This window comes from Cuculus canorus, chromosome 6 (genome assembly GCF_017976375.1).
Source record: "Cuculus canorus isolate bCucCan1 chromosome 6, bCucCan1.pri, whole genome shotgun sequence".
Classification (NCBI taxonomy): domain Eukaryota; kingdom Metazoa; phylum Chordata; class Aves; order Cuculiformes; family Cuculidae; genus Cuculus; species Cuculus canorus.
This window is the reverse complement of record NC_071406.1, coordinates 17,206,461-17,226,154: the sequence shown is the minus strand read 5'-3', so window position 1 is coordinate 17,226,154 and position 19,694 is coordinate 17,206,461. Positions and strand designations below refer to the sequence as shown.

At 61.7% G+C, this 19,694-nt stretch overlaps 3 protein-coding genes across 5 annotated transcripts; 2 read left to right on the top strand and 1 right to left on the bottom strand.

The window, feature by feature from the left end:
* Positions 1-492: 492 nt before the first annotated feature.
* PNKD (PNKD metallo-beta-lactamase domain containing) lies at positions 493-14,805 on the bottom strand. 3 transcript variants are annotated; one of them, XM_054069458.1, is made up of 10 exons: positions 14,676-14,805; positions 13,684-13,897; positions 2,744-2,859; positions 2,436-2,548; positions 2,147-2,205; positions 1,933-2,025; positions 1,528-1,691; positions 1,326-1,412; positions 1,102-1,217; positions 493-909 (listed from the first exon to the last, which is right to left on the bottom strand). In XM_054069458.1, the coding sequence occupies exons 1-10, from the start codon at positions 14,737-14,739 to the stop codon at positions 736-738; spliced, it is 1,200 nt and encodes a 399-aa protein (XP_053925433.1). In that variant the 5' UTR covers positions 14,740-14,805; the 3' UTR covers positions 493-735. The 3 variants fall into 3 exon arrangements, with proteins under 3 accessions (XP_053925433.1, XP_053925431.1, XP_053925432.1); XM_054069456.1 differs by lacking the exons at positions 13,684-13,897; positions 14,676-14,805 and adding an exon at positions 4,888-5,085; XM_054069457.1 differs by lacking the exons at positions 13,684-13,897; positions 14,676-14,805 and adding an exon at positions 4,888-5,085 and having other exon boundaries at positions 1,326-1,408; positions 1,528-1,680.
* Positions 6,372-12,975, top strand: TMBIM1 (transmembrane BAX inhibitor motif containing 1). Its single transcript, XM_054069459.1, has 12 exons — positions 6,372-6,526; positions 10,056-10,299; positions 10,407-10,489; positions 10,562-10,626; positions 10,760-10,813; positions 10,918-10,968; positions 11,140-11,179; positions 11,346-11,383; positions 11,609-11,696; positions 11,804-11,899; positions 12,180-12,233; positions 12,320-12,975. The coding sequence occupies exons 2-12, from the start codon at positions 10,083-10,085 to the stop codon at positions 12,461-12,463; spliced, it is 930 nt and encodes a 309-aa protein (XP_053925434.1). The 5' UTR covers positions 6,372-6,526; positions 10,056-10,082; the 3' UTR covers positions 12,464-12,975.
* A 100-nt stretch (positions 14,806-14,905) lies between the features above and the next one.
* AAMP (angio associated migratory cell protein) lies at positions 14,906-19,600 on the top strand. The gene is made up of 11 exons (XM_054069455.1): positions 14,906-15,057; positions 15,221-15,373; positions 15,774-15,893; positions 16,049-16,188; positions 16,302-16,446; positions 16,606-16,689; positions 16,957-17,072; positions 17,445-17,548; positions 18,047-18,137; positions 18,424-18,578; positions 18,836-19,600. The coding sequence occupies exons 1-11, from the start codon at positions 14,970-14,972 to the stop codon at positions 18,909-18,911; spliced, it is 1,272 nt and encodes a 423-aa protein (XP_053925430.1). The 5' UTR covers positions 14,906-14,969; the 3' UTR covers positions 18,912-19,600.
* Positions 19,601-19,694: the final 94 nt, after the last annotated feature.

Here is a 19,694-nt window from a genome sequence, read left to right as displayed (position 1 = left end):
GAACGCCTCACCGGTCTCCACAGCAACGGGGCGGTCCCGCCTCTTAAAGGGGCAGAGGGGTTTGGGGGGAAAAGGACTCCACACAGGTACAAATTTGATCCAGTCTTTTATTGGGGGGGGGGCTCCAGGCCCCAGTACAGTAGCACCCCCCACCCCAGCAGTGTCCCCACGGTCCCACCCCAGTGTGTGTGTGTGTGTGTGTGCGCGCGCGCACGCGTGTGCAGGGGGAGCCATGGGGGAGTCTCTCCAGCACCAAACGTGGGGCTGGAAACGACCCCCTTGCCTGGAGGTAGTACTAGGATCCCTCTCCACCCTTGCTGGAGCCATTCCAGGCCCCCCAAAGATGATGCACAGCACGGGGGGCTGCTAGAGGAAGGGAGGGCTCCCTGAGTGCTGAGGAAGGGCAAATCGGGGGCTCCCAGAAAAACAGCGGGGTTAGGAAAAGCCCTTGGTGCCATCCCTACAGCCCCAGCAGTGGGGTGGGGGCCTACAGGCCCCCTATAAAGGGGATTGAGGTGCTTCTAGGCGACAGCTGGTGACCTTCAAGTCTGTGCAAGCAAAGTCAGGGATCACTTGTGGGATGCCTGCACGGGGTGTATGTCCACTCTTTCCCCCAACCTTGCACCCCAGGAGGGGGATTCACAGCAAAAAAACCCACAGAGTCTCAGCCCCCCTGTGCGTGAACAGCACCCAGCCCCATGGAAAGGGCAGGGGTCTGCAGAGGGGGGGGGGGGTCTAGGTGGCTTTGTAGAGGTCCTTGCGCCTCCGCACCTCCTTGAGGACACGGGCACGGAAGGTGTCAGGGTCTTCCCTTGTGCCTTGTTGCATCCCCAGCGCTGCCTGCAGCTCCGGCCGGTGGGTCCGCAGAAAAGGGTTGTAGGTCTGCTCCTCTCCCAGTGTAGAGGGACACTGTGGGGGCAGCTGTTCAGCTCAGTGCCATCCCGCAGGAGACAGCACCCTCGGCAGGGAACTGAGACCCCCTTCCCCTGTGGCACTCGCCATACAAGAAGGTGTTGGGGTGCAGCATCCCTGCCCAGGGATGGAAACCCAGTGAGGGGGTAGGGTAGGGGGAGCTGCAGCCAGGGGACTCCCCAGCCTCACCGTGCTCCTCTTCTCCTGCCGCTGCTGTGTTGCCCACTGCAGCTTCTGGTCCAGTGCGGGATTGTCCAGCTCCAGGAGGCTGGCGAAGGTCAGACACTCCAGCGCATACTCGTGCCCTGGGGACCCCGGTATCACTTAGCATCGTGCCTGTCCGCCCCCCCTAGCTTGGCAGCAGGGGCTAGGAGGGACACTAGCAGCTCTGCCCCGCTGTTGGGGACACTCACCCGGCCACAGCAGTGTGTCCTTGCCCAAGCTCATGGCCACATCGAGGGAGGCGAGCATGGTCTCAGGGGAACCCTCAAACAGCCTGCCTGGACCCCCCCAACAATCACTCAGCATGGCAGAAGAATCAGGGGGGTCACCCCAAGCCCTTCCCAGGGTGGGATGCCCACCCAGCCACCTGGGTCCAAGGTTAGTTGCACTCACCACAGCCAGCAAGGAAGAGGAGGTCCCCAGAGAAGAGGCAGGGAGGGCAACCAAAGGGCTCCCCATCCAGCACATACGCCATGTGCCCCACAGTGTGACCAGGTGTGGCGAGCGCCTCGAAGGTCAGGCAGCCCACGCTCACCTTCTCCCTGTCTGCAAGCGGGCTGTACCAGGCACAGGGGTGCACCATCAGGATGGCACCCCCAGCACCCCAAAACACCCACCTCCCCATGCAGTACCTTCCTGGCATCACTGTTACAAGTGTGCCAGAGCTCTGCCCGTGAAGGAGGCAATGCGGCATGGGGGATGGATCGGTGGGTGGAGCAGAGAGTGGTGTTTTGGGGTGAAGTCCCTGCCTCCCAAATACATAGGGTTGCTGGGGGAACACAGGGGCACAGGGCTTACTTGGTGAGCTCTGGGATGGTGTCAAGAGCGCTGCCATACACCTTGCAGGAGCTGTGCCGCTGTCGGAGCGCCACATTCCCTCCACTGTGGTCCCTGCAAGTGAGCAGGTCAGCAACCCAAAACATACCCCCCCAGTGCATGTGGGGTAGGGCTGGGGGTCACCTCAGCTGGGGCAACCTCCACAGCAGCTGCTGACTCCCCACTTGCCCCTTACCAGTGTTTGTGGGTACAGAATATGGCCTCCAGCATCACCCCCTCTTCCTCAATGGCAGCCTGCGAATTGGGAGACAGAGAGATTTCGGGGAATAGGGACAGACCCCCAGTACTGGTCTCCCTTAAATTCTGCTCTTGGCCCTGCCCAGCACCACAGGTGCTGGATGAGCCCTGCCACCCCTCCAACCTAGCCCTGAGCACTAGATTAGGGGCAGATTTGCCCCTTCTGCCCTACCAAAAAGTCCCCTCACCCAGGGACACTCGGTTGGGGTCTCCCATGGGGGTCTCACCTCCACAGCCAGTGGGTCAGAGGGGTCAATAACGGCTGCTCGGCTGGAGCCAGTGTCAATGACCAGGTAGCTGTAGTTGCTGGAAAGTACGGGAATGGGCAGGATTTTCACTCCTGGAAGGTGGGGGGCGGACAGAGAGACATCAGAGAATGATCCCTCTGCCCAAAGCAAGGGACAAAGCCAAACACCTCACATCTTAAATCAAATGCTTTGGGCAGTTTGGTGATGGCAACCCTCTCTCCGCCCCAAAGTGCCAGTGCTGGGGACACGCTGGGGCCGTGGCAGCGGTGGAGCTGGCCAGGACTCACCGGGGAAGCAGCAGGGCTGGGGGATGGAGTGTCCGCGTGGGTACCGCTCCTGGGCCTTCTTCAGTTGTCGCTGGTAGAAGAGGTAGCCCAGCCGTGTGCGGGCATAGAGGGTGTACCTGAGGAGGGCAGATACCCTCGTGTTAATCACAGAATCATAGAAAGTCCTGAGTTGGAAGGGACCCACAACAATCATCGAGTCCAGCTCCTGTCCCTGCATAGGAAAACCCCAACATTCACACCATGTGTCTGAGGGCCTTGGCCAAGGGCTTCTTCAATACTGTCAGGCTCAGTGCTGTGACTGCTTCCCTGGGGAGCTGTTCCGTGGTCCAGCACCTTCTGGGTGAAGAAACTTTTCCTAACATCCAACCTACCCTTCCCCTGGCGCATTTTCCTGCCATTCCCTGGTGTCCTATCATTGGTTGCCAGAGAGAAGAGATTAGCACCTGCTCCTCCTCCTCCCTTTTCCAGGAAGCTATTGACCACAATGAGGTCTCTCCTCAGTCTCTGCTTCTCCAGGCTGAAAAGACCAAGTGACTTTAGCTGCTCCTTTTATGACCTCCCCTCGAAATCTTTCACCAACTTTGTGGCCTCCTCTAGATACTCTCCAGAGTAGTTTGATGTCTTTTTTACACTGCACACAGCACTCAAGGTGGGGCCGCACCAGCGCGAAGTAGAGCAGGACAATCCCCTCCCTCGACCAGCTGTCAGTGCTGTGCTGGATGCACCCCAGGACACAGCTGGCCTCTTGGCTGCCAGGGCACTATTGGCTCATGTTCAACTTGCTGTCAACCAGAACCCCCAGTCCCTTTCTGCAGGGCTGCTCTCCAGGCTCTCTCTCCCCAGTCTGTTTGTATATCCAGGGTTGCAGTGTCCCAGGTGCAAAATCCAGCACTTGCCCTTGTTAAACTTCATGTGGCTGGTGATTGCCCAGCTCTCCAATTTGCCCAGACCCATCTGCAGGGCCTCTTTGCCTTCAAGCATCAACAGCTTCCCCCAATTTTGCATCATCCACAAACATAGTCATTAAACCTTCGAGCCCTGCATCCCGGTCATTTATGAAGAGGTTAAAGAATACTGGCCCTAAGATAGAATCATAGAATAGTTTGGGTTGGAAGGGACCTTAAAGACCATCTAGTTCCAACTCCCCTGCCATGGGCAGGGACATCCCACTAGATCAGGCTGCCCAAGGCCTCACCCAGCCTGGCCTTGAACACCTCCAGGGATGGGGCATCCACAGCTTCCCTGGGCATTGATGGATCCCTGCCAAGCCCTGAGAGTTAAGCCCCAGCCCTAAGGGGCCCAACAGGGAAGGGGCTGCTGCAAGGGCTGGGACCCCTACTGGGACACATATAGGGTCACTTTCCCACACGTGGGGGTTGGAGGTGGTGTGTCCCCCCAGGTCCCTGCCCCACATCGGCAGCGAGGGCAGAATCAGTTCTCTGGGCTGGTTCCCCGCAGCTGCTCCGGGTACCAAGGACGGGGCTGGGGGGCACCGCTGCAGGGGTGTCCGTCTTTCTGTCTGTCTGTCCAGGAGGGCTCTGCTCCCCGGGAAGGGCTGGAACCTCAGGTCTTTGCCGCAGCAGCGCTCTGGTTGCTACGCACCTCGGCTGTCCCCCCTCCATCCGGAGGGGCCATGCCCAGGGCTGACCCCGCTCCCAGAGCCTTTCCGGGGTGCCACGGCCCCAGGGAAGCGGGATCAGAACGGGATGAAGAAAAGGGAACCGAGAGGCGCCCCCGCGGCACGTGCTGCAGGGCTGCGAGGGGACCGGGAAAAGCCCGGGATGGTCACATCCACCGGCAGGTACACCGGGAGGAATCCCGGCAGGATCCCCACATCCCTGGGAGCGGGAGCCCGAAACCGGAGAGCTCCCGCCAGCCCCGGGGTCACGGCCGCGGCGGGTTAATGATTAAACCCGAGAGAAGGCGCCCCGGCGGGGAAGGTGTCAGAGCCCAGGGCGGCCGCGCCGCGGGAGCCGGTGCTCGGCTCCGGGAAGCCTCCCCGGTAACCGGGCTGACACCGCCTGCGCTCGCACGGCCGGGCTGCCCCGCGGGGCCGGCACACGCCGGGCTCCCCGGGAGCTCCGCAGAACAAAGGCGGGCGGCGGCTCCCTCCCCGCGGGAGCACCGGCGCGGCGGGCACTCACCCCAGGCGGAACAGCAGCGGGCCGACCAGGGCCATGAGTGCGGCGGCAGCGCGGCGGGCGAGGCGGTGGAGCGGCGGGCAGGTGGCCCCCAGCCCGCGGGCAGCGGCGACGGCAGCAATCGCCGCCCGCCGCGCGGAGCCGCCATGGCCAGGGCGCCGCCCCCCTGGAGCCGCGGCCATGCCGCCCTGGCCACGCCCCCCGCAGATGCGCCAAATACGGGCAGGCCACGCCCCCTCCCGCATGACAACGCCCCTGTATCAAACGTTTATGTGATCACGCCCCACGGTGTGACCACGCCCCCTCCTCGAACACGCCCCCTCCACTATGGCCCTGTCCATACGACCACGCCCCCTCCAGCACTGGCCCCGCCCCCTCCCGCACGGGCCCCGCCGCTCCCCCTGCTGGTCCCAGTACCGAAAATGCCGGCAACTAAACTCAAACCTTAAGACTCGTTTTGGAGTTTTAGACAACAAGGAGCCTTTATCAGGGCTGGGCAACACGAGGGAGCGATTCCATCGATCCTGTGCAGTGAGACAAAGGCTGGGGATGGAGCAGATTTCCCACCTACATGCATGTGTGCAAATTTCCCCAGAAACCTTACGCATATTCTGTTACTTTCCAAGGTCTAATTTTAATGTTATCGTGAACTTTCGCCACAGTCAAACCTCTGCCAGTCTGGAGCCGGCTCCGGCTCTGCCTGACCTTGCGTTTGAGACCGGGAAAGGCTGCAAACAGCGGGGGACAGGCGACACCTCTGTGCAGCACAGACCGCGCTGAGCACGAGGCGTTCTCGTCCCCAGAGCGAACAGCGTCTGCGAAAAGATGATCAGAGGGATGGAGCACCTCCCATATGAGGATAGGGTGAGAGAGCTGGGGCTGTTCAGCCTGGAGAAGAGAAGGCTCAGAGGAGATCTTATAGCGACCTTCCAGTACCTGAAAGGGCTACAGGAAAGCTGGGGAGGGACTGTTTACAAAGGCTTGTGGGGATAGGACGAAGGGCAACGGGTATAACCTGGAGAGGGGCAGATTTAGACTGGACGTAAGGAAGAATTTCTTCACCATGAGGGTGGTGAGGAAGTGGCACAGGTTGCCCCATCCCTGGAGGTGTTCAAGGCCAGGTTGGATGGGGCCTTGGGCAGCCTGATCTAGTGGGAGGTGTTTCTGCCCATGGCAGGGGGGTTGGAACTGGATGGGCTTTAAGGTCCCTTCCAGCCCAAACTATTCTATGATTCTATAACTCTGCTTGGAAAAAACCCACAGGCTCAGATTCTCTCTGACTTTCAAAACATACAATGACTTGGATGAACCTGAATCAATCACAAACATTCCACTTTTTGTAACCCCTTCCATCGGTCTCCGTGGCCGCGGGAACCGGGGCGGGGGCGACACCGACCGCGTCACCCCCGGACAGAGGGAATTCCCCCCCGGGGGTTACCCCAGCTGACGTCACTGCGCGGAGGAGCGCGGGTCCCCGAGTGCCGTCAGACCCCAGGCAGGGAGTCCCCGTTCGGCGGGGGGGTGGGGCGGTGCCCGGTGTGACCCGGCCCCCCCGGGTGGGGCCGCGGAGCCGCCGTGAGGCGGTGCCTGTCCCGGCCCGTCCCGTCCCGCAGCGCCGCGGCCGCAGCCCCGCCAGCAGCAGGTAGGGACGCGCTCCGAGACCCCCGTCCCGCTGCGCCGGTTCCCTGTCCCGGCCCCTCCGGTGCCACGGCCGGCAGGGGGTCCCGGCGCTGGAGCGAGGCGGGGGGCCGGTGCCTGAGCCGCGGGGACGCGCCGCGACCCCCAGACCCGGTGCCTGGCGGGGCCGCTCGGGGCGAAGTCCGGGGCAGCGGGAGCAGCGGGGCGGGAACCGGACCCAACGGGCGGGACCTCCATGGGAAAGGCCCCCATGGATGGGACCCCACGGGCGGGACCCTATGGACCGGACCAAATGGGCGGGACCCCACAGGTGGGACCTCCATGGACGGGACCCCACGGATGGGACTCCCACAGAAGGAGCCCCCATGAGCGGGACCACATGGAGGGGACCCCATGGGCCAGACTCCCATAGATGGGACCCCCACAGACAGGACTCCCACGGGAAGGACCCTCATGGACAGGACCTTATGGATGGGTCCCCACAGACAGGACTCCCACAGGAAGGGCCCCCATGGACAGGACCCCACAGATGGGACCCCATGGATGGTACCCCACAGACTGGACCCCCATGGATGGGACCGCATGAACAGGACCTCCATGGACGGGACTGCATGGGCGAGATCTCCATGGACGGGACCCCATGGACAGGACCCCACAGGCAGGACCCCCATGGATGGGACTCCCACAGAAAGAATCTGCACAGGCAGGACCACATGGAAGGGACTCCATGGGCTGGACTCCCGTGGATGGGACCTGCACAGACAGGGCTCCCAAGGGAAGGACCCCCATGGATGGGACCTCATGCATGGGATCCCGTGGACAGGACTCCCACATGAGGGACCCCCAATGGCCAGACTCCCATGGATGCGACCCCGTTGTGTGGGACCCCATGGACAGGATCCCCACAGATAAGACCGCATGGTTGGGACCCCCATCGTCAGGTCTCTGCTGTAGGGCAGGTGCCATGTTACAGACCCCATGGGATCTCATGAGGTGAATCGGGGCACGGCATGGGGTGGTCCAGGGGGGCATCATCCTTTGTGCTGTGGGAGGTGCCCCACAGACCCCCTGGGGTGTCTCAGGAGGGAGGGTGTGGGGTGGCAGCATGGCAGGTGGCTCTGGGTAGAGCAGGGGTGCCTGGGATTGGGGACAGGACAGCACCTCTGTCACATGCCCCTGTTCCCCCTCTGCCTGGAGGACCCCTAACTCTAGGGTTGGGTGCGGAGCAGAGAGGTGGCAGGAATGCTGAGGTCTTGCAAACTTGTGTCGTGTGTGAGCAGCATCAGGACAGGCAGCCTGGGAACCTGGCCTGGGTGGGGTGCGCTGACCCTCCTGCAGCGATCCCTGCTGAGCTGAGCCGAGTCAGGCCAAGCTGTGCTGTGCTGGGTTGGGTTGTGCTGTACAGAGCTGTGCTGTGCCAGGCTGTGCTGTGCCTGTGGAGCTGTGCCATGCTGTGCCAGGCTGTGCTGTGCTGTACCCAGCCACACCATACTGGTGGGAGCTTCCAGGCTCTTCCAGGAAGTCAGATGCTTCCAGGAAGTCAGATGCTTTTCCAGGCATCTTCAACGTGGGAGGCCATGAGGAAAGTGGGGAGCCCTAGTTCCCATCCAAACCCTGGCCTCATCCCAAGGTGGCCCTTGGCACTCTAGGCTCCCTATGGAGCTGGTGGCAGTGGCCTGAGCCTGGCAGGAACGCCGGGGTGGCCAGCGGGGACTGCCCAGTGCCACTCATGGGGCTGTGCTGGGGGTGACAGCCGCCTGCACCCCAGGTCCTGTCTGTGTGTGCCTTATCTGTGCTGAGTCACGGTGCCAGTGCAGAGCGGCGCTCTTGTTCCTGGGGACAGCATGTCATGCTGGGGTCACTGAGCCAGCCCGCGTGGCCCTGTGGCTGATGACGTCTGGTTTCGGCGCTCTGTTGTGCCCCGGCCCGGCAAGGGTGCAGGGTGCTGCGTGCTTCCTGGGTGCGGTGGCCGCAGGGACCCGTCAGGCTGGTTCCTGCTCCGGCCCCAAGGCCGCTCTGCTGGGGTGGGGGCAGGAGGGGCTGGGGCAGCTGGCAGACCCCTGCCATGGGGTGCCGGCCATGAGCGCAGGGGAGACCCGCAGTGACCATGTGCCGGCCGGATACACCCTGCTTTCCCCAGGCACTCTGGTTCCCTCCTGGGTTCTCTGGTTCCCCCCTCACTGGGTGGCAGTTAGAGGGTTTTCCTGGGGTCAGGCTCCTATTTTGGGATTTTGGGTCCTTCTGTGGCCTCGCAGATGAGGTGACACCAGGGGATAACGGGTGCTTTTCGGGAAAACACGGAATAGCAAAAGTGAAACTTCCCAGCTGGGTGGTCACTGCCGCGCTGGTTATTTTTGGCACTGCTGTCATCGCAATGGCAAAGGGTGGCGTGGCTGTGGCAGCTCTGACACGGCTGGGACAGACAGACAGTGAGAGGGACAGAGGGACAGATGCTGAGCTGCTGCCTCCAGCCTGGCATAGCTGGCCAGGGTGTGCCCCCCCGGCTGTGGAAAGCTGGTGTCACGCTGGAGGAAGCGCCTGGTCCCCTCCCAGCTCCGTCCCAGTCCCAGTTGGGATCAGATCCTGGTCCCTTCCTGGGAACAGTCACGTCACTGCTGTGGGCAGGGGGCACACAGGGGTTTCCTGGCACCCGCCTGAGGCTCGGGGTGGGCGTCCCCCAGTGCCAGTGCCGGAGGGAGGGTGGCTGGCGGGTAAAGGCCTGGCGCTGGCTCCTGGCAGCACTGTTGTTTTCCTGGCCTTGGAGATCCTGCCTTCCTCCTCCTCCTCCTGCTGGCCTTGGGCCCAGGCTGGCTGCTCACAGCTGCTGGGGGCTCCGCGAGGGGGGGAGCTCAGCCCTTGGGGGTCCTGGCTCCCCCCTAGGGACAGTTCTGCTTCCCCCCAAGGTGACACAGGTGGCACTTGTGCCCTGTAACTCCTTGAGGAGACTGTGGGCGTTTGGAACCCCTGAATGCCTTGCCAGGCTGCTGGGCAGGGGCACCCCCAAAGTGGGGGCTGCAGTGGGGTCTGTATGACAGTGATCACGATCAGGCCCTGGGTTTTCATCCCAGGCAGTGGGCAGTGTAATGTTGTTTGTCCCCAGGGCAGTGTCCACAGGAGCTGGGGACCGGCCAGGGCAGGGGGCTCTCTGCCCCCCAGAGATGGCAGGGTGGGCTCTGGAGCCTGGAGAGGTCTCATCCCCTCTGCAGAGGTCATGTCCCCACTGCAGCTTGAGTCAGAGTGTGGCCGTGCCCTGCCCGTGGCTGACCACTGACGCGAGTGCTGGGGACTCAGGGCATAGGAATGCAGGTGGCCCTGGCCGGGGGACAGTGGGGACGTCTCTTGACTCTCATTGACCTGCTGACATTGAAGCTAGCTTGCCCTTATTAATTAGAAGCTGCGATTAAAGTGGGAGGGGAGGTTTTGCGGCTCCACTGTCCCCTGTGTTCCTGCAGCTGTGGCTCTGTTTGCTGGGGACATGTCCTGCCCAGGGAGGGGGACCTGTGCTGACACCCCTCATCTTCTCTCCCCTCCAGGTGCCCAGGGAATACCAGGGAGCCGGCATGGCACAGCCCAGTGCACCGCCCCCCTACGATGACAAGAACCCCCTCTACCCCCAGCCCGCAGGCGGGTACCCCCAGCCCCCCCACTACTCTGGGGGGTACCCGCAGCCTGGGGGGTACCCTGCAGCAGGGGGGTACCCTGCAGCAGGGGGGTACATGCAGCCAGGGGGGTACCCCCAGCCAGGGATGGCCATGCCCACTATGCCTATTCGGTTCGGTAAGTGGGGTCACCTTGGGCTCTTCTTGTGGGGGCCACTAGAAATGGAGGCGCTGTGGGGGGCTGTGCAGCCCACCCTGATGCTGAGGGGGTGTCCCCCACTGCAGGTGAGGATGGCATCGGGGATGGCTCCCCCTTCCAATCGTCTGACTGGGATGACAGGAAAGTCCGGCACACCTTCATCCGCAAGGTGAGTCCTTGGGGGCCAAGGACACCTATCGGGGTGGGAGTCCAGGTGCTGACACCCCCCAATCTCTTGCAGGTCTACGCCATCATCTCCCTGCAGCTGCTGGTGACAGCAGGGATCATCGCCATGTTCACCTTTGTGTGAGTGGGAGGTCTTTCCTTAAACCTTGCCCATAAAAGGGGGGATCCTGGCCCTGTGTCCCCCGTGGGTAGACCCCCAAAAGACAGTAGTTGCTGTCTCCCCTCTCTCATGCTTGTCTCTTCCATCCTGCAGCTCCCCTGTCCGCTCCTTCGTCCGGAAGAACATTGCCATCTACTACGCCTCGTAGTGAGTAGGGGGTCTGCACCTCCAGCAGCTCCCCACGATGGCAGCCTGGAGGGGTTCTGGTGGGGGTGGGTCTTAGGGCTGACACCCGCTGTCTCTCCCTGCAGTGCCGTGTTCCTGGTGACCTACCTGGTGCTGGCCTGCTGCCAGGGTCCCCGGTGAGTTGCTGGTGACTGGGACCCCCGGGGCGGGGAGTGTGGATACGTGGGAGGGCCTTCAGGGCATCAGGAAGGTGGTCCCTGCCTGGGGCTGCTCCTGGGGGATGGTGACCAGTGGAACATGACATGGACACTGTCACCAGCCCACCTCTCTGCCCGTTTTGTCCCCAGGAGACGCTTCCCCTGGAACATCATCCTGCTGAGCATCTTTGTGAGTGTGCTGGGGGGGAGGATGGTGGTGCCCCCATGGCACCTCGGCTTCCCAGATGGGCTGGGAGGGGTGGGAGGATGCGTGGCAGGTGGGGGCAGTGTGGAACTGCTTCCCCCAACTTCCCAGTACTGCTCACCTCACTGAAGCCACCCCTTCTTTCCTGCAGACACTGGCCATGGGGCTGATGACAGGGACGATTGCCAGGTAAGCCTCCGGGACACTGTGGTGATAGGAGATGGGGTCCCTTCTGTCCCCTGTTGTGAGTCTGGTTCAAATAGAGGCTGCTAGGAGCCAGGAAACACGCTAGTACCCTGGCCTTATGGACAGCGGGGTACCTGCCTGAGATCTGGGCCATTGGGGGTCACCAACACCCCCCTGGCAGGGGGATGCTGAGGCATGGGGTGACCCTGGTGTCCCCTCTGTCCACAGCGTGTACGACACCAAAGCTGTCCTGATTGCCATGCTCATCACAGCCATCGTGGCCATCATTGTCACCATCTTCTGCTTCCAGACCAAGGCAAGGAGGGGGATGTGCCCTGTCCTGGGGGTGTCAGGCATGGGGAGCCAGGTGGTGGGGACACCCTGGGCTCCCCTGTGATGTATATGTTTCGTCCCTCTCGGCAGGTTGATTTTACATCATGTCCAGGGCTCTTCTGCGTGCTGGGTATTGTGGTCATGGTGACCGGGATCATCACTGCCATCGTCCTTTCCTTCAACTATGTGAGTGTAGGGGACAGAGGGGCTGTGGGGTACCATGGGGGTCCCCAGTTGGGTATCTCGAGGGCTGGTATGGGTGGGGGGGGTTGAGTGGTCTCCCTTTGCTGGGAAGCAGGGTGTGGTGCTGGCCATGGCAGAGGCAGCTTGCCTGCAGGGAGAGGGTGCGTCAGCATCAGCATCACCAGCATCTCCTCGGGAGCTGGGTGTGGGCAGGACCTGCCCTGCCTTGCCTGCTGCCTGCCAGCACCCAGCTTGTCCTGCCCATGTCCCATTCCCCACACAGGTCCCATGGCTCCATATGCTGTATGCAGCCATCGGCGCCATCGCCTTCACCCTGGTGAGTTAATGGCTGGGGTGGGCAGAGCGTGTCAGGCAGGGATCCCCTTGACCACATCCTTGCCTGACACCCTCTGCCCCCACCAGTTCCTTGCCTATGACACCCAACTTGTGCTGGGGAACAGGAAGAACACGCTGAGCCCTGAGGAGTACGTCTTTGGCGCCCTCACCATCTACACTGACATTGTCTACATCTTCACCTTCATCCTGCAGATCGTGGGCCGGGATTAGCCCCGGGACCCCTCCTGTACCCTCACCCTGCTGCCCCTCATCCCCTCCTCCGGCCTCTGTACAGGATGTGGCCACTTACTCCTAACGCTTTGGCATCCCTACCAATAGGCTGCTAAGGAAAGGGCTTCCCTTGATCACCCCTCCACAAGCCTCCAAGGGTGGTAGGGGAAACTGGCCACTGGTGTTTGGGCAGTGCCCAGCCTCAACACTGCTCACCGAGGCTATGCTGAGCTGGCAGTGCAGCGCCATGGTCCTGCCTGGGCACAGGGAGCTGACAGTGGCTGCTGGGATCACGTTGGGACTTTTTCGGCAGTGCCTGGTCCATGTCATTCACTTCGTGCCTTAAATGCAGCTCTGGCTGTCCCCGAGTTGGGGCAGTGCCTGGTTTGGGTGGGGGCAGCCGGGGCCCCCGTGGCGGGACTTGTAGCAGAGCTCACGTTGCAGAGGCTGGGCAGCCACGAACGTGGGAAAAAATGCACTTGCTAAATAAAACACTTTAATTTTCCAGACAGTCCCAGTCTTACTGTTGTGGTGACTCCCCCGAAAACCCTATGGGCTGCTTCCATGCGGGGGCTGCAGCCTGGGCCAGAATCCCTGCTTTGGGCAGAAAAACCAAGGTCCAGCTGCTCCAAGCCAGGTCTCCCCCGCTTCCCTGTGCCCGTCTTGTCCCTGTGAGCAGGACCCTGGCTGCGGAGCACCTGGGCCTGCCCTGCTGTGGGGGCAGGGAGAGCCTGGGGCTGAGAATGCACGGAGTGACTGCAGTGGCACTGAGCTGTTCCACTCATGAGGGATGAGGTTTATTTGTCCCCATCCAGCCCCATGACTGCCTCATGGAGCTGACATCCTCTCGGTCAGTCCCTTTGGGGTGCCACGGTGCCTGGCTGAGGGTGGGGGGCAGCCCAGTTATGCCCCTCTGGCCACTCTCTTGTATCGCTCTGTCTCGTACTCGCCCTGGTTGGCTTCCATCATCTTCCGACGGACTTTTTGCTGCTCCAGACGGTTTTTGTCCACTTCTCGCTTGGCCAGGAGGAAGAGGATGATGCCAGAGGGCAACCCAATGGCCCTGCAAGACAGCCAGTGGGCAGGAGATAGATAGAGCGGCAGAGAAACACCCCCTGCTCAGCACTGCAGCCCCCCCCGGACCCTCCATCCCACCCTTGGCCCTGCAGAGCAGCGGAGTCTCCCAGTGCCAAGCCTCTCCTGCCACCCCAGCCACTCACCAGGCCACCCCCACCGGCTTCATCGGGTTCTTGCCCTTCTTGCGTGTGGGGATGTACTCCACCCCCTCGGGGAGCCCCCTGTTCCTGGGGTCTGGGCTGGCCTGTGGACCCGCCGGCTGGTTGGAGCTGTGCCGGAGGAGCCGTGTGACGTGGGGAATTGGCTGCTCCCAGGGCCTGGCAGGACCTGCTGCCCGCTCTGCTGCCACCAGCAGCCCTATGGAGAGAGAGGTGTTAGAGAGGGGCAGACGGTGGGCAGCACACGGGAGGCTCCTGCCCTGCCCCTGCTCTGTCCTCTTCACTGTCCCTTGCCCCTGCCCTTGCTTCCAACTGTCCTACCCCATCCCTGTCCTTTCCCATGACCCTGCCCTGCCTTTTTCTGTGCCTTTCTTTGTCCCTGCCCCTATTCCTGTCCCTGTCCTTTCTTCTGCCCTGTCCCTTTCTGTGCCCTTTCCCCCGCTCTACCCTGTCCCTATCCCTTGCCCCTGTCCTCACCTCATCCCTTTCTCTGCCCTGTCCCTTTCCAGTACCCCTGTACTTGTCCCCATCCCTCCTATCCCTATCCCGTGACCTTTCCTCTCCCACGCCCCTGCGCTGCCCTTTTTGTCCCTGCCCTTTCCCCCGCTCTCCCCTACCCCCATCCCTTGCCCCTATCCCTACCTCATCCTTTTCCTGCTCTGTCCCTTCTCCGTGCCCGTCCCTGTCCCCATCCCTCCTGTCCCTTTCCCACGCCCCTGCCTTGCCCTTTTCTGTCCCTTTCCTGTCCCTGCCCTGCCCCGCCGACAGGGGGCACACGCAGGCGGGGGTCGAGCCTAGAGGGCGTGGCCAATGGCGGGGGCGTGTCTCTACCCCCACTTTGGGCCGGGCGGGTGCGGCCCCGCCGCCCTGGCTCGGGAGCGCCCCGGGGCGGGGGGAACGCCGAGGCCGTGGGGCCGAGCGATGAGGGTTGTGCTGGCGGATCGCCCCCGCCCCGTCCCGGCGCCAACCGCCCTTACCGCGCAGGCTGGCGCGCGCCGCCGCCATGGTGGGCCGTCTCGGGGCGCGGCCGCCGCGCTGCATGCCGGGAGTCGCAGTCCGCCGCTCGGGGCCCACCGGAGAGGAGGCGCTGCCCGCCTGCGAGCGAGGAACTACAACTCGCAGGATACCCCGCGCGGGGCGGGGCCGGCCCCCGTCCCCGGCGGAAGGGGCGGGGCAGGGGCGAGGCCGCGAGCCGCTGTTGGCCGAGGCGGGCGGAAGGCGGGCGGGGCGCACGGCGGAAGCGGCGGGCGGGGCGCGCGGGCAGGGCCGGCATGGAGCCCGCCGAGGGGCCTGGGGCGCTGGGCTTCCACGGCGACGAGGAGATCATCGAGGTGGTGGAGCTGGGCCCGCCCGGGCCGGGTGAGACGGGGCGCCGCGCACCGGGCGGGGCCCGCGGGGGCTTCGGTCCCCTCCCACCCTCCGCTCCGGGGCTTTCGGCCGCGGTGGGATCGTGCGTCCCCCTCGCCGCCTCGTTCCGCGGGGACCCCCGTACCCGCAGCCGCCTGATCTCCGCCCCCCGCAGATGACCTGGCCGATGAGATGGAGGACGTGGACTTTGACGACGAGGGGGCGGAAGAGCCCGAGGCCGAAGCTTGGGAGACGGAGGATGACGAGGGGGTGGAGGACGGCATGGAGGCGCAGGACGACAGCGAGGTCACGTTCTCCCTGCACTCGGGTGAGCAGTGGGCGCGGGCAGCTGGGGTCCCCTGTGGACCTGCTCCCACCCTGGCTTTCCCCCGAGCAAGGGCGTGCAGCAGGCCTTTGTATGGCTGCTGTCGCCCATCCATTGCTGGGACAGCTGTCAGGATGCAGGGCTGTGACACTTTGCTGGTTTCTAATGTACAGTTCTGTAGAGAGGCCCTTTGAGCCTCCTACCATGGCATCTCACCATAAGCTTAGCAGCCAGCCTTGGCTGCTTACTCCCATGGGACAGATTCCTACTGGTTTGCTTGGGAGTTCAGCTTGCTGTGTCCTGCCTAGACCTGACATTGCGTGGGATTTGGATCCCTGGGAAATGTTGGGTAGGGTGTAAGTGGCATCCAAACCACGTAGTCTCTCTCCTTTCTTCTGTGAAGCTTCTGTTTTCTGTGTGAGCCTCGACCCCAAGACCAACACACTGGCGGTGACGGGTGGGGAGGATGACAAGGCCTTTGTGTGGCGTGTGAGCGATGGAGAGCTCCTGTTCGAATGCTCAGGTGAGGTGCTTGAGGCTGTCTTGAGTGAGCATTGTGTCCCCTCCCAGCCACATCTCTCCGACATGCTCTCCCCCAGCCAATGCTCTGCTGGAATCGAGCTCCTGATCATCCTCTGTAGTTTGGCCTGAGTGGTCTCTGTCCCCTGACATCTCTAGGACACAAGGACTCGGTCACCTGTGCTGGCTTCAGTCATGACTCTGTGTTTGTGGCCACGGGTGACATGTCTGGGCTTATCAAAGTGTGGCGAGTGGACTCTAAGGAAGAAGTGTGGTCCTTTGAGGTGGGAGACTTGGAGGTGAGCGACAGGAGCCCTGGTGCTGCAGGGAGATTGTGGGCCAGCAGCTGGGTCTGAGCTGGGTGGTAGTGGGGACGCCACCCCTGTGACGCTGCCTCTTCCTCTCTACCCAGTGGATGGAGTGGCACCCTCAAGCCCATGTCCTTCTGGCTGGCACAGCTGATGGCAACTCCTGGATGTGGAAGATCCCCAGTGGAGACTGCAAAACCTTCCAGGGCCCTGCGTGCCCAGCCACGTGCGGCAGGATCCTGCCTGATGGTGAGGCACAGGGGCTGTACCGGGTGGGGAACGTCACCAGCTCTTGGAACAGATCCTGCTGGCACCATCTGCTGTCCTGCTTCTGCCAGTCTGTGCTGAGTGGGAGGTGGAGGGGTGAGGGGAGCTCTGGCTCTTATCTGCTGGTTCTGTCTCGCACAGGGAAGCGAGCGGTGGTGGGATATGAAGATGGCACCATGCGCATCTGGGACCTGAAGCAGGGAACTTCGCTGCATGTCCTGAAAGGTAGGGAAGAAGTTAATCACTTGGGGTGTTCCCTAATTGGGGAACAGTCCCTTCCAGTGGGCTTTGACCTCTGCCTGGGTGGAGAGGTTAGGGGCTTCCAAAGGGAGCCTAGTGCTGTTTCCCTGTCCCCAAGAGTGGCTGCTCCTTGCCACCGGAGTGCTGGCAGAGCCAGCCAAGGTGGAGGCTGCAGGAAGGTGGGTTTTGAGGCCCACTGGGTCTCTGTGGGGAGGACAGAGGGAGCTCATGCCTTTCCTGCTCACCCCCTAGGCCAGGACGGCCACCAGGACCCCCTGACATGTGTGGCCAGCAACCAGGATGGCAGTTTGATCATGACGGGCTCTGTGGACTGTCACGCTAAGCTGGTCAACTCTGCTACAGGCAAGGTGGGTCCCTGTGGCCAAAAGCAAAGCCAGGAGCCCTGGTGGATGGGGGACCGGCCTCCCAAGCTCCTGTCCTCAACGGGGTGGTTCAGGGCTCTGCTGGCCCATGGAGGCCACCAGCGGCCAGCAGAAGGCGCTCTTGGTCAACACACAACTGTTTTCTCTCAGTTACCAGTGGGACGTGTAGCTGGGTGGCCCTGCTGGGCTCACAGAAAGAAGTTCTTCCCCCTTGTTTGCTCCAAGGAGCTGAAGTTTTGGGGTTGGGCCTTGGTGTCTAAGGGGTACAGGCTCGATCCTGAATAGGAAAGGGGACATCAATGCAACTTGGGGTTGCCTTCTGCTCCCTTGGGCACTAGTTAGCCTCCCTCTACCCAGGTGGTGTGCGTGTTCAAGCTGGAGAGCATGGCCCCCAAGGTCCCTGCTGGCGAGGGTGAGGAGGTGGAGTCCAACTCGGTGGAGTCGCTGGGCTTCTGTAATGTGTGAGTTTTGGGATGGTCCCTCTTCAGTGCTAGGTCTTACAGGGGTGCTTACAAACTGATCCATTTCTGTCCCCTGCGCTTGTTCTGCTGCTTTTCTCTCTCCTCAATCCTCCCCAGCTGGCTGTGGAGATCCTGGGTCACTTGGGTGTGACAGAGGATAAGGGACAGCAGTTGCAAAGTCCTTGCTCCAGCTGAAACCTGTTGGGTTGCAGGGCTAGCCTTGATGGACCACTGTTTGGCTTGGATACCCTCCTGACATGGCTGCTGGGAATCTTTCCTACCAGGACATTGTCTTCTCCTTCATGAACCTTGGGCTGGTTGCTGACCCTTGCTGTTCTGTTGGGTTTCCCGATTGGGGTGTTTCATGGCTCTGGCCAGGGGGTTGTCCCTTATCTTCTCAATATGCTGTAGCCCTCAGCAGAGGGTTTGCCTTCCACATTGATCCTTCTTGTGCTTCCATCTTCCAGACCCACACAACACCTCTTTCCCTCTCTGCAGGATGCCGCTGGCTGCTGTGGGTTACCTGGATGGCACACTGGCTATCTACGATCTCTCCACACAGAGCTTGAGGCATAAGTGCCAACACGAGGTACTGCCCTACTCCCTCTGCTAAGGCCTGGGGGCAGGGGTGGGTCTTTGGGCCAAGACCCCCCTTGGAGCCCAGGGGCTTTCCTGAGGCCAGTTTCCAGGTTGTGGTTCTCCCTCAGCCCCTTAGGCTTCCACAAAGGCAGCCGCAGCCCCTGCGTGGAGGATATACCTCATAGCTTGGCCTTGGGGCTGGCTCTTCTCTCTGTGGGGACAGCAGAAAACAGGGGGGAGAAGTGAGACTTGCTGGGAGTCCCAACTGCTCACGCTGTGGCCTCCTCCTGCCCCAGTCAGGGATCGTGCAGTTGCTGTGGGAGGAGACCTCAGCCGTGGTGTACACCTGCAGCCTGGACGGGGTCGTGCGGCTCTGGGACGCCCGCTCTGGGAAGATGATCAGCGAGTACCGAGGGCACTCAGCTGAAATCCTTGACTTTGCTGTCAACAAGTGAGTAGGGAACCCCAACCCCCTTCCCTGCTGATGGGATGAGGGATGAGGGGTGGAAGGGGACTCCAGCCTCAAGAACTGGAATCACAAGCTGCCTCTCCTTTGGGTTCTTCTCAAGTCTGGTCCCAAAGGCAGGGAACAGACCCAGGTCCGCTCCGAGACTTGAGGGTCTCAGGGGGGAAGGGGGACAGATCAGGGGTGTTGGTGAGGGATGCCTAAAGCCCCCAGCCCCTTCTCTGAGCCCCATCTCCCCACAGGGATGCTTCCATCGTGGTGACAACCTCTGGTGACCACCAAGCCAAAGTCTTCTGTGTCCAGCGTCCTGATCGCTAGGAACTGCTGAGGAATCGTGTCCTGGCTCGTGTACAGAGGGATGAGGGACATGGGTTTCACCACCCTTCTCCAGTGTGTGCTTTGTAATTTTCCAGCCTACCCAACTCTGCCCTCACCATCTCGGGGCCAAGCCTGGGGTTTTGTATAAAAATGTCTTTAATTATATAAATTATTTCACTTAATGGGATGCCATCCACTGCTTGTTAGGGGACAGAGGATCTGGGGAGCTGTGCTTCCTCCTACCCTTCTCAGGGATCTCCCCAGCATCCAGCCCTGGACAGAAGGTCAACAGTGGGTGATTTTATTCTGGTCTGAGTGGAGGCAGACACCCCCGGGTTGCTTTCCCTGTTAGGGGCAATGAGGGGCTGAGGGTAGGAGGGAGGGATGCCAACTGTTAACTGAGGGTAGGAGAATTGTGCTCTGTGCAGTCTAGGAGTGGCCCAAGGCAACAGGATACTTGCTCCTAGACCTGGGAACAGCACCCTCGCTTCAGCCCCCAAGACAGAAATGACCACAAGTAATTTGCTCTGAGACAGTAATTACTCCCCTTGTGTCTGTGGCTCCAAAAATACCTTCCAGAGCAAGGCCACAGGCATTGACAAGCCAAAGCCCTCACAGCCCCTTAAGATAGAAAGATCTCCTTTATTAATGAACCCCAACAGTATTTCTTCAGATACAGGAGTTTTGAACTCAAATACTCAGAAGAAAACAAGTTAATATTGCATTATTCTCATAAGAAATACTGCAACCTATTTCTGGTAACATATTGCAAAGCGAAACAGC